At 42.2% G+C, this 13,864-nt stretch overlaps 1 protein-coding gene across 1 annotated transcript in view; it reads right to left on the bottom strand.

The window, feature by feature from the left end:
- Positions 1-1,442: 1,442 nt before the first annotated feature.
- Positions 1,443-13,864, bottom strand: part of FMNL2 (formin like 2) — a 215,121-nt gene continuing 202,699 nt past the window's right edge. Inside the window, 2 exon segments of the mRNA XM_044302780.1 lie at positions 1,443-3,738; positions 8,554-8,600. Coding sequence (XP_044158715.1) covers positions 3,700-3,738; positions 8,554-8,600 — 86 coding nt within the window. The 3' untranslated portion in view covers positions 1,443-3,699.

Raw genomic sequence — 13,864 nt, 5'->3', positions numbered from 1 at the left:
ATGAGTCTTTTTGTACCGCTACTTAGCACTGAAGCCCCGTCCACATGCAGTAGCTAACAGACCCACAATTTTGAGGGTAAAACCAAGGTATTGCAAAAAATAAGAAAGTCGCCTGTCTAGGAGAGGTACAAGTGGAAACCTCCCCCAGTATACTGCAGGATTAGAAAACAAGTATATAGAGGGGGGCAGTATAGCATATAAAACTGCCAATGTAAGCAGGGGACACTGGAACCACTAGGTGCCCCTGCACTCGTAGGAGAACTGCCATACGCACACCTCCATATGGTCAATGACATCTTGTAGCTCTGCCATACACACGCCTCCATACCTTGTGACTTCCCAGCCTGTGTCCCCTGATGATTCTTGGGGCTATGTAAATATTTGATGAAATACGGTGAACGCATTGCACCCGCACTGAATCCGGACCCATTAATTTTTATGGGGCTGTGCACATGAGCGGTGATTTTCACGCGTTTCTTGTGCGTTGCGTGAAAATCGCAGCATGCTCTATTTTGTGTGTTTTTCACGCAACGCAGGCCCCATAGAGAAGCTGCGTGAAAATCGCAAGCATTCGCAAGCAAGTGCAGTTGCGCGGTGTGATTTTCACGCACGGTTGCTAGGAGTCGATCTGGATGGAGACCCAATCATTATTATTTTCCTTTATAACATGGTTATAAGGGAAAATAATAGCATTCCTAATACAGAATGCATAGTAAAATAGGGCTGGAGGGGTTAAAAAAACGATTTTTTTTTTTAACTCACCTTAATCCACTTGTTCGCGCAGCGCGGCTTCTCTTCTGTCTTCATCTTTGCTGTGCACAGGAAAAGGACCTGTGGGGACGTCACTGCGCTCATCACCTGGTCCGTCACATGATACATCACCATGGTAAAGATCATGTGATGGACCATGTGATGAGTGCAGTGACGTCATCAAAGGTCCTATTCCTCAAAGAAGAAGACAGAAGAGAAGCCGGGCTGCGCGAACACGTGGATTTAGGTGAGTTTACATTTTTATTTTTTAACCCCTCCAGCCCTACTGCACTATGCATTCTGTATTAAGAATGCTATTATTTCCCCTTATAACCAAACATGCCGATTTTTCTCACATGCGTGCAAAACGCATTACAATGTTTTGCACTCGCGCGGAAAAATCGCACCCGCATCTTATACGGGCCAAAAACATGATGCCCGTGTGAAAGAGGCCTAAAGGGCAGAATTATCCAAGACTTCATTGAATGGATATATGTCTTAGCCACATTCGTAGGACCGGATTGGTAAGATCCAACCATTCTTTACCAGCCGTACTTTAGACACACACGTTTAGGGTTGATGTAAGCATACATACGTGTGGCAAGTAGAACCACTGCGGCACTCCTGATTGGGTTTGCCGACTGTTTTCTCGTAGCATATTCATTACTTTCTTGGTTGAGGTTTGTTTTTGTAGGGGGCATTTACTCTTATTTGCACTTTATTAAAAGTTAAGTTTTATATGCTATACTGCCCCCTTCTATATACTTAAAACCAAGGTATTACCTTCAAAATCACGTCTCCCCTGCAGACGGGGTTTTGGCCAAGTACAACATAAGCCCCGTCTGCTCTTAAGTTTTATGCAGGCTTGTGGACCACAGCTGTCTTACGTTATAATCTATCCATAGCGCCACAAAAAGTCTCAATGTAGGAAAGCTCAACTTTTTGGACAGCATTTCAAAGTTTAAATCTACAAATATATTTTTCCAGTACTTTTTTTTTTTTACGTCATTCTGTGCTTATTTTGCATCACATGTTATTTTTTTTCCCGCCTCTATTCTGTTCCTTAGCAGTGCATCGTCACAGTGCAGATGGTCTTTCTGGTCAGAAAAGTAGCGCAACACAAAAATATGTGCAACTTGTCGGCAACTTGCTGATGCGCGATATTATAGAGCTGTGTTTCGGCTGTGTCACGCGCCACTTCCCATAATGTGAATGAAAGAGATGTTGCGCACAACATGCGACCTGTGACACAAAATCCAGCACATCAGGATTTTTTTGCAAGTGTCGCAGTGCGACACCATTGACAATCATTACATGAAATGTCGCGCGACACATGTAGCCCTTCCCTAAGGGTTGTGTCACATGCGCTGTTTTTGTGCCCAAGCCAGGATTGAATCCAAAAGGAACGAGAAGTACTGCATAAAGGGAATGTTTTTTTCTAAATTGGCACTCTTGCCACATTTTTGTTTACCTGTCTGTGGAGCAACACATTTGAGCGTGCCGCCGAGCCACAACCCGCTGTAGTGATGTCACTATGGTCGACACGTGACGGTCAGCTCACACGCAAGTATATAGAATTGACTGGGTGCCTAACCTTGAAATGTCTGATATTCATTTTTCTGTCATTCCCGGGAAACGAGCATACAGAAATTTTTACTGCTCATTAGGATTCATGTACATGACCACGGTATGGATCCCTCAAAGATGCGTATAAAAATTGGTGACTTGCTCCATAGCTACCATAGAGCCTGCCTACTGCGTATGGGTCTGTATTACTAAACCAGAGGGACTACAAAGCGCCACCGTCCAGCATCTGCGGGCTCGAGCCCTTAGGATGTGTAACACAAGTTACTGAAGGTTTTTATTCTGTAGATTTAAACTGAAAAATAAAGAAATACATTTCAAATGGGAAGCAAACTACAGACTGCGTAATATTCTTTAGCAGGCTGGGAGTTCTAGTTTCAAAAATACATGCATTACCCAGATGCCCCGGCTAGAAGATGGGAGTTGTTGTTTCCCAAGAGGTAATCTTTGGACTCCAGTAAAGGATCAGGGATATAATAAAAACTCGCCAACATTCGACCAGTTATGGAAATGACTTTCTCGGCCCTAATACTGTCTAATTAATTGGTGCTAGTAAATAATTACAAAAACTGTCATTTCAAATGCTGCAGGCTCCGTATGTTGCACACAGAAGTATCCAGGACGTACTCTCATAAAAATAATAATCATATTACAACACTAGAATCTACTTTTCTTAAAAGGTGCAGTTTAAAGTCCTTCACTCACAACATAAGCCCTTGAATTGTATTGACCTTCAAGTGCAACATAAAGCACCAAACCACATGAAACGGCCATGATGCCCCCTACGTTCCACTCCCAGTCCATACATCGGTATTCCTTTTTTTTTTTTTCTTTTTTTTCTACAAACCAAGGTGAATCCTACGGCGGCGATTACCGGTCGCTCGTTCAAGTCATGTGTAACAAAAGAAAAAAAAAAGAATGATGTATTTTACATTTTGGTTAAAAATACTGAGTAACGTATTGGTGTAAAGATACCTGATCGGACCAAGTTGTATTGCTCGGACTCATTTGAGCAGGTATGTTGGATTTAGGCACTTGTTAGCTACAATTGGACAATATATATCTATATATATATATTTATATATTTCTGCACTGAGTGGAGGTCCCAGCTCACATCATCATCATCCTGGATGCAGTCTTTCTCTCAGTTTTGATCAGTTTGAGCCCTTTGCAGTTCAATAAAAGGTGCAGTCAAAATGGTGGCATTGTGCGTCACTGGCGAGTGATACTGGTCCTTCTCCCATCACGTACAGAACACACGCACCCGCCAGGTTACAAGATAGGGGGCTCCAACTCATACTGGGATTTCAGCACCATTCACAGAGCGCATATTCTGGTCATCGAAGCGTTTCCGTACGCTTCTCCTCACCGCATCGGCTCTCCTATACGGCTGGCTTCTAAGATCTGCAAGGAGAGGGAAGCGTTAGGATCGGTTTTATGGTTCGGGGTGAGACAGACAAGACGTCTGGAAGCCAATCAAAGCAGCTTGTACAGAGAGGAAAAGGGGTGAAAATAATTTAGGGAGTCCCAGTGGATGAGCAGGAGTAAGAAAAAAAGGTGTCGTTATCTTAGGGCTCTTTCACACCAGCGTGTCTCTTGCGGTAATCACTCTTCGTATGAGAGAGGGATCGTCGTGCGGTCCGGACTATCATGATGGATAACGCTGTGTGCCTCTGTGTGATCTCTCTGTAACGGAATCACACTGACATAAAGCTGTCAGTAGGAGTCCGTTACAGGAAAGTCGGGCAGAGGCACACAGCGTTATCAATCATGATAATGGCGTGCGCTTCCGTAGTCCAGGCCGCGCGATCTCTCTCGCGCGGAGGGTGATTTCACGTGGGTGTGAAAGAGCCCTTAAGCTGTACATCTAGTTTTTTTTTTTTGTTTTTTTTTTGGGTGTATTGTAAGCTGTACAGAAGGAGACGATGGGTGTTTTACTTTGTGATCATTTATGATAAAAGCCATACATGGTTTTAGATTAAAAGGACACCATTTATTAAAGGGCATCTGTCAGCAGTTTTGTACCTATGACACTGGCTGACCTGTTACATGTGCGCTTGGCAGCGGAAGGCATCTGTGTTGGTCCCATGTTCATATGTGCCCGCACTGCTGAGAAAAATGATGTTTTATCATATGCAAATGAGCCTCTAGGAGCAACGGGGGCGTTGCTGTTACACCTAGAGGCTCTGCTCTCTCTGCAACTGCTGCGCCCTCTCCACTTTGATTGACAGGGCCAGGCATGATGACCCAAAAGGAGTCTCACAGCTTTGGGCCTATGCACATTGCGCAGGTGACGCCGGTGGCACATGCCACGCAGTGAGGTGTCAGACGACTTATCTTTTAGCTGGCTAGGGGCAGCTTAATATGTTGGAGCCTTCCTGTGCAATACTCTATGTCCCCTGGAGATAAGTGTTACAAGAGCTGTTAGGAAGCCGCTTATCCCACGCTCTATTGAAATAAGCACATTCAGCAAAGCCTCATGTGCATGTAAACCAAAAGTGACAATATAGGTTACACTTTTGCCACACATTTTCGTTGCTCCAATACTTCTAATATAAAATATGAAGCAACCTATGTCTACAGCTCCTGTGCAGCCCCATGTAAGTCCTTTGTTTCACAAATGTTTGACACTTTTTACATCTTGTCTGACAAAGGGTCATAGCTTGCAAAAAGAACACAGAGCAGCAGCTTAAACTCCTAAACTGTGTGCCAAAAATGTGCCAAATTTCTGGTTGGACGAGGTGTAAAAAGTGTCTAAAATCGTAATTGTGGTGCATAACATGGGCACTTTTTTTTTTTTTTTTTAAATTGCACCTGAAATCTGGTGTGTTTTTAGTAGAGATGAGCAAAGTTCTTAAAAATTGGATTTGGCTACTTCGCCGAATTTTACCCAAAAATTTCCTTCCTGACAAATTACTTCATCACAAAGCGCATTGACAGTCATTGTACCCCTCAGATGCCGCGTTCATCGCTGATCGCAGCATCTGAGATCAATATTAAAGTATTTTAGTGGTTGCTAAAAAAAAATATATATATATATATATATATTAAATTGTACTTACCTCATCCATTTGAGCACGGAGAGGCCGCCGCGGCCATCTTGCTTGAATATCCAGTGCGAACTCTCACGTGGCGCGTGATGATGTCATATGTCACCGTGCACAAGATTTCACGCGGGATCTTCAAGCAAGATGGCCACGGCGGCCTCTTCGCGCTCAAATGGATTAGGGAAGTATGATTTTTTTTTAATTTTTACCGCAAATCAAATTTTTCCAGAAATTTAGATCGAACTCCACTTTGTCAACTTTGAATCGCTCAACACTAATTTTCTGTAGTAAATCTGCCCTAATATGTTACCTTAAAATATTAGTCATGGCAAGTCTTGGTGTTTAGGTTGATGCAAATAATAGTAAAAGGAATGATCCTGTTTACATTGGATTTAATGGTGTCCCTTTAATAATGGAGCTACGTTGTATCATACCGCTCTATAGTAACACTGGCTGCTAAGGGCCGTGCGCCCTCCTACATGCTTCTAGTCAGGTTCCAGAGAAAGACTTGAATTATTAGCTCAGAATAGTTTTGCTTAGAATTTTTTTGCGATACAAAGTAAAGCTGAACCTTTGATTATACGGTGTGGTCTGTAAATGTACAGTCTTTGTGATATATCTTCATTACCGTTCTTGCTCCTTTCATTTTTCAGTTTATTAGCTACATAGAAACCATAAACAGACTGCTGTTGACGGATTTCTTATCCCCACTGTAAGTATTTGTGCATATTAAGACTATTAGGAAGCCCGATTGTTAAGAAGTTGAGATTTAGGGTTTATTAAGGTGCACCAAAAATAAACTGAATATAAGTAAAGTGAGCATAAGATCCGTCATCAGCAGCTAGGCTTCTTGGTAGCTATGTCAGTTATGTCTTTTTGCGATGCACATGGTAAAAACAAACAGAAATAAAGGGTTTTAGAGATAATTGTGGATCCCTGAGGACGTGGAGAGGTCTTTATAACCCTTGGAAACGGCAAAGAAGGCAATACCGATATACAACAAAGATGTTGTAAATGATGAAGCTAAATAGAAATGTACTCAAGGTGGAGCTTCACTTAAGCGACTTGTCATCTACACACAGTGGGCTGCGTCATTTACTGATTAGAGGATTGACCAGGAGCCGAAAGGAACCCAAATGTTCCCGCTACCCTGTATGAGGAGACCATTGGTATAAATAACATGTCCTGTTTGGGGGTCCTAGTATATATTTTGCATTGAGGCTCAGGAGCTTTATCTTACCAATTTGCCCCAAACTTTCCCAGGGTATTGATTCTGTAGCTATCCTTTGAAAAGGCCTTTAAAGGGCATCTGTCAGCAGTTTTGTACCTATGACACTGGCTGACCTGTTACATGTGCGCTTGGCAGCTGAAGGCCTCTGTGTTGGTCCCATGTTCATATGTGTCCGCATTGCTGAGAAAAATTTAGTTTAAACATATGCAAATGAGCCTCTAGGAGCAAGGGGGGCGTTACCGTTACACCTAAAGGCTCTGCTCTCCCTGCAACTGCCACGCCCCCTCTGCACTTTGATTGGCTTTAGGAGAAGGGCCAGGCGTGATGATTTTTACACTGCCTGGTCCTGTCAAAGTGCAGCAGCTGCAGAGAGAGCAGAGCCTCTAAGGCTGGGTTCACACGTTGCGGGAAAAGTTGCGGGAACATGCACGATTTTTCCGTGCAAGTGCAAAACATTCACTTGAGAAAAATCGGCATGTTTGGTACCCAAACCCGAACTTCTTCACAGAAGTTCGGGCTTGGGATCGGGGTTGTGTAGATTGTATTATTTTCCCTTATAACATGGTTATAAGGGAAATAATAGCATTCTTAATACAGAATACATAGTAAAATAGCGCTGGAGGGATAAAAAAAATATATATATTTTTTTTAACTCACCTTAATCCACTTGCTCGCGCAGCCGGCATCTCTTCTGTCTTCTTTGCTGTGTACAGGAAAAGGAGCTGTGGTGACGTCACTCCGGTCATCACATGGTCCATCACATGATCCATCACCATAGTAAAAGATCATGTGATGGACCATGTGATGACCGGAGTGACGTCACCACAGGTCCTTTTCCTGTACACAGCAAAGAAGAAGATAGAAGAGAAGCCGGGCTGCGCGAGCAAGTGGATTAAGGCGAGTTAAAAAATGTTTTATATTTTTTTAACCCCTCCAGCCCTATTGTACTATGCATTTTGTATTCAGAATGCTATTATTTTCCCTTATAACCATGTTATAAGGGAAAATAATAATGATCGGGTCTCCATCCCGATCGTCTCCTAGCAACCGTGCGTGAAAATCGCACCGCATCCTCACTTGCTTGCGGATGCTTGCGATTTTCACGCAGCCCCATTCATTTCTATGGGGCCTGCGTTGCGTGAAAAACGCACAATATAGAGCATGCCGCGACTTTCACGCAACGCACAAGTGATGCGTGAAAATCACAGCTCGTGTGCACAGCCCCATAGAAATGAATGGGTCCGGATGCAGTGCGGGGGCAATGCGTTCAACTCATTCACGCATTGCCCCCTCGCGGAATTCTCACCCGTGTGAACTCAGCCTAAGAGTAATGGAAACTCCCCCATTGCTCCTAGAGGCTCATTTGCATATATTAAAACTTAATTTTTCTCAGCATTGCGGGCACTCTGGTTTTCACTGACTGCTCTTTCTGCTTCTGACTGCAATCCGTCAGAGAGCTGCTCTGACAACTCCATCTGACATCCTTTCCTGATAGCTCATGAACACTAATTTAAGCTAAATCTAGCATAAATGAGTCAAAGCTTGCAAAGGAGGCAATATGGACAATCACAATACATTAGTAAGTGCCTTGTATTAACGTTATACATGATTAATGCCATTTGTTGAAGTGAGACATCCCCTTTAAGGACATAAAAAATAAGGATTGTTTTCTACTAAGAGCCAGACAAGGCCAAAAATCCCTTTAATAATAGTAGGGGTATAAATTAATTAAGACTTATTATCACCCCATTATCCGCATGAATATTGGTACAGTCCACAAAATGGCTGCCTCCACTGTGCATAGATGACAAGACTGGGTTCTACCATTATTGAACATGAGTTACTGATCTGGCATACAGAGAGAGGAGGAAACCAAGTAAAAAATGATGCTTGCCAGCTCTGTGTATCCTCCACCACCGGTGTGCTAGAAGAATTCCTTACCCTCGAATGAACATTTGGAAATTTAGTGATATTATTCTTCTTTAAGGCTAAACAGGAGAAAACACAAAATGGTGGTTAAATAAAAATATGGCTGGGGAGCAGAGCGTTGAATGCGAGCGTTTCATTCAGTACCTCAGTCGTGTCAGCTGCTGAAGCAGGAAAGACAAACTGAAAAGGGGCGGGGTTAAGCAGAGCAAGGCAGTGGACAAGATGGCTGCCCTATTAGTGGAAAAGAAGATGGCCGCCAAGTTAGCTCACTAGAAGCTTTTATTCTATTATTATTATTATTTTTCAGGATTAGGTATAAAAGGCAAGCTGCTTTGAAGATTGGCTCCAGAGAAATAATGAATACAAAAGGAAAAAGTCATCCCAGGACCCCGAGAAACACATGATAGAAGCTCATCCACATCCTGCAGTGAGCTCTTATATCTGATGGACAGCCAATGTGACAGTCACCGTCATCAGAAGAATGCACACAAGATTTTATTTTTATTTTTAAATCAAGGTTTTGTACAGGATTAGAAAAACGTGGCTGCTTTCTCCCACAAACAGCGCCACGCCTGTCCTTGGGATGTGTCTGGCATTGTAGCTCGGCCCCATGGATCTTGATAAAGATGAGCTGCAATACCAAGCGAGCTGGACAGCTGTGATGGTGTTTTTGAAGAAAAACTGCTATTTTTATCTAATTCTGTACAATCTCTTTTAATCGTTTCCAGTTCCAAAACAATTCTACATTTTATATTATATTTATAGACTATTGCTCTGTCTATCTATCTACAATGCATTCGGAAAGTCTTAAGGCCCTTTCACTCTTTTCACATTTTGTTATTTTGCGGCCTTGTGCTAAAATGTAAAAAAAAAATACAAGTTTTCCCCACCAAGCTGCACTCAATACAGACATCATGAGAAAGTGAATTTTGGAAATTTTTTCAAAAGTTCTTAAAAAGGAAAAATTTCAATCTTGCATTGACATAGGTATTCAGACCCTTTGCTCAGGACTTAGTTGAAGCACCTTTGGCAGTGATTGCAACCTTCAGTCTTCTTGGGTATGATGCCCCAAGGTTTGGGATGGAATTGGGAAGGTGATGAGCAGTGCCTCATCTCCTCCGGACATGACACTTAGAATTGAGACCAAAAAGTTAAAATCTCAGTTTCATCTCATCAGAGAATCTTGTTTCTCAGAGTTCTTTAGGTGATTTTTTGCACATTCCAGGTGGCTTTCATATGTATTTTACTGAGGAGAGGCTTCTTTCTGGACACTCTGCCATAAAGCCCAGAATGGTTGAGTGCTGCAGTGATGGTTGACCTTCAGGAAGTTTCTCCGGTCTGCACACAGGATCTTTGGAGCTCAGATAGAGTTACCATTGGGTTCTTGGTCACCTCTCTAAGGCCCTTCTCCCCCTATTGCTTAGGTTGATGGGGCAGCCAAGTCCAGGAAGAGTCCTGGTTGTTCCAAACTTCCTCCATTTAAGAATTATGGAGGCTGTTGTGCTCTTGGTAACTTTCAATGCAGCAGAAATTATTTTGTGTACCTTTCTCTAGATCTGTGCCTCCACATAACCCTGTCTCTAAGCTCTACAGGCAGTCCTTTCTTCATCATTGCTTAGTTTCTGCTCTGACATGCATTGTCATCTGTGAGATCTTACATAGACAGGAGTGTGTCTTCCTAAATTGTGTCCAATCAACTGACTTTACCACAGGTGGACTCCAATCAAGGTGTAGAAAAAGACGATCAAGAGAAATAGGAGGTCACCAGAGCTTAATGTCCATGATAATTAATTTTTTTTAAATACATTTGCAAAAAATTCTAAAATTCTTTCTCATTTTTGGGCATTGCGTGAAGACTGATGGGGAAGACTTGAATTTTTTTAAAAAAAATTGCACAAGGCCGCAACATAACAAAATGGTGAAAAAAAGGGAAAGTGTCAAGACCTTCCAAATGCTCTTTCTATCAATAACTTATTAATCTATCTCATACCGGTCAACTCTCCTGGAAAAAGGGGGGGGATCTCCCCGACTTCTAGAAGTGATGGCAAATCTCCACAGTAGAAAGTCAGAGGAAGTCTCCCAGTACCTCTCAGAGAGCGGCCCTAATTGTGTGTGCCTCCAGGATTTGTGTCATCAGAAGCATTCCTGGGTCAGTGATAGTAAAGGGGCGAGGGCTATGGCCATAGGAGGCATGACCTGAAGACTGACAGCAGCATGCTGCAATCCTTTCCCTCGTGGATGACTATTATATATGAAAGTGGTCAAGTATGAACTGTCTCTCTACAGTATATCATATCTATCCACCCTTCCTTCTGATTTCTAACAGCAGGAGATCATCACAGGAAATCATGACCCAGTCTGCCCATGTGTCTCATGTAGAACCATTCCCTGGTTCTTCTCTGTAGCGTGTGCACACGTATGTAATACGCTGATCAATAGATAATATTGTTTTGGAACTGAAAATAACAAGAGATATCAGAGTGCAGAGGACAAGACGTCATGCTCGGAGGGCAGTTTTCTTTCATGCAAGTAGAACCATGCAGTCATGGGTTAGATCAGATACAGAAAGTCAACGACAAATGAAACAGCGGCAAAGAAATATCAGAAAAAGGAAGGAACAATCCAAACCGCAGAGAATCACACCAAAACCGGGCGGCTTCCATCACCCTTCCGCAGTGTTTAGTCTGCCGGGAGCGCCATCTTCTAATCGTGACTAACGAGATCCACTATAGGATGCTGCATTCAGGGCTGGCCATTGTGGTTGAACATCGCTCATCATTAGTGAAGCCACTGGACCTAATGGCTTGGGAAAGCACAACACTCCAGGTCTGATATATTGTGACATCTCGATGGGCACCCAACCCAACCTTTGGTCCATATCACATCAGTCTCAAGCCGTGGCTCATCATGGATTAGGTTTATAACATGGGATACTAGTGTCCCTATGATAACACTGCATTGCAACCTCCCATGGGCAGCAAGTGTTGTCATGGGGTCACACACCTAAAGGCTCTTTAGAAAGGTAACCGGGAGGGGGGGGGGGGGGGGATTTATGACTCTAAAAGGAAAACTGCCTATTTGCTCCCCGCACCAAACACTGCTTCAGAATCATTTTGCCAAACCCGCCTTCGCTGTCATGTCTTCCTACATATATTGAATATAGAATAATACATAGAACGTGATACCAAGTTTTACAACAATGCCAGAAGTAACAAAAGTAAATGCCCCCCTAATGTAGAACCTCCCAAAACATCTGCTGCCCAGGCAAGGAGGATGCAGAAAACAATCACATTCACATGCAGAGTAGATGGACACACAATGGGGCTTATTAGTGCAGAGAACCGGTTGTGTTACCATACTAACCTCATTGGTTACTAAAGGCAACATTAATACATTTAATCTGCATATATTTTTTCTTAAAGGGTTTTTCCACGATATACATATCGATGGCCTATCCTCAGGATAGGACATCAATATTGCATCGGCACGGGTCCGAGGATAGGTCATCAATATGTAAATTCCGGAGAACCCCTTCAAAGTGAATGACCACCTCTTATCATTTTAAGGTCCAAAATTCTGCAGTGATTAATTTCTTATTATATCTATATATTGGTCAGAAATTAGTGTTTGTAAGACAGAGTTCCAGATCCCCTGCATAGTCATATGTTAAAAATGATCTTATAGCTGTCTGAAGTCACCACTAGAGGGAGCTTACTGCATACTGTGTTATACTTCTGTTCAATGTAATAACAGTATGCATTAAGCGCCCTCTAGTGGCAGTCAGCATGTTCTCTTGTAGGGGATTTGGAGTTCTGCCACTATAAAGATATATAAAGTGCAGAATTTTTAACCTATTTCAAGGGTGGTCTTTCACTTTACAGCCCCATCGTGCGGAGAGTGTTGTCAGTTCACCGGCATGCAATGAGATGATGGCGGGTATCAGAGCTCGTGAGGACAGCAGGAGAGACATCCGCTCTGATACCCCTGGACATGGAGAAATATTGGAAAATCTACAGCAACCTTTTTTTTAAGAGCATCAGGTGTGAAAGAGAATTATTTTAGTAATGGAATTCCTCAGTGAGAACGGGGTCGCAGAAAAACCGTGAGCCACGCTTGGCTGTTCGGGCAGTAAAGGGCACAGTCTTCAGCACTGCATGGAAATAATAGCCAGAGAAGACAAACAGAAGACGGTAAGAAGCCAAGGTCTACTGCATTAGTACAAGGTTAGTGCTCTGCTGAGGTTATCTCCGACAGTGTCAATGCAAAATACACAATGCCTCTTCTCATAGGTCGGGCTGGAGAGATTAATCACAGCAAGCGGCAAGTAAAATTTTATTGCAAGAATAAAATAAAAAACAGATGATGACTTTTATAATACTTTAAAACAGAGTCAAGGTTAGTGTCAGACCAGCTGGTCCTTGTACAGTTATGTCCAGTCTCATGTGAATAAAACTTAAATAAGAATGTCAAGCCGGCTTCCACCACTAGGGGGAGCTTAGCAGTTTACTACAGCCCATAGGATGTATAAACAGTATGCAGTAAGCTCCTAAGCTCCCTCTAGTGGTGGCTGCATCAAGTCACTTTTGGATCATTTAATGCTTCTCTGTATTATTATTTTTTTTTTTTAAACGAGCTTCAACAGCTATAAAAATATAATTAGAATTTGGATCTGAAATCGATTTAGTGTTAAAAGTGGAAATTCACTTTAATCTTTGTTAGAACTGGGAAATATGGACTAAAATTTAAATCAGTTATTTTTTTTATATTTTTTTTTCAATTTAACAGCGATTCTTGATTTTATTCTACATTTTCTTATCATTTTTTTACAGATTTTCCTGCCCTCCAGCTATCCCCCAAAGAACTAATGGAGTGGCAGTGTACATGCCTGGCCTGCCCCTCCATCAGGACGTGGGGTAGAGGATCCCTACCAGCTCCCACTGGTCAGACCCCCATTGACCAATTATTACCTATTCTGTGGATAGGGGTCAGTTTAACCCTTAAAGTACTATTTTGGCATGAAGGCAAGAGGAATGTTTTATTTTATTAAATTGTCACATTCAAAGAGCCATAACTTTTTTTATTTTTCCAATGATTTTATATATATATATATATATATATACACACACACACATATATATAGTATATATAAAACAGCTTGTGTTTTTTGTATGAAACCATTCTGGGGTACAAATAACTTCTTTTTTTAGGGGGCAGTAATGGAAAAAAAACTCAATAAAAGCACATTATTTTTTGCACTTTCATTTTACAACATTCACTGTGCAGCATAAGGGCTCATGCGGCGGGTCCGCAATATACGGGCACC

The sequence above is a fragment of the Bufo gargarizans genome, chromosome 8 (genome assembly GCF_014858855.1).
Source record: "Bufo gargarizans isolate SCDJY-AF-19 chromosome 8, ASM1485885v1, whole genome shotgun sequence".
NCBI classification, from domain to species: Eukaryota; Metazoa; Chordata; class Amphibia; order Anura; family Bufonidae; genus Bufo; species Bufo gargarizans.
Note: the sequence above shows the minus strand (reverse complement) of the source record. Positions and strands in the feature narration are given on the sequence as shown.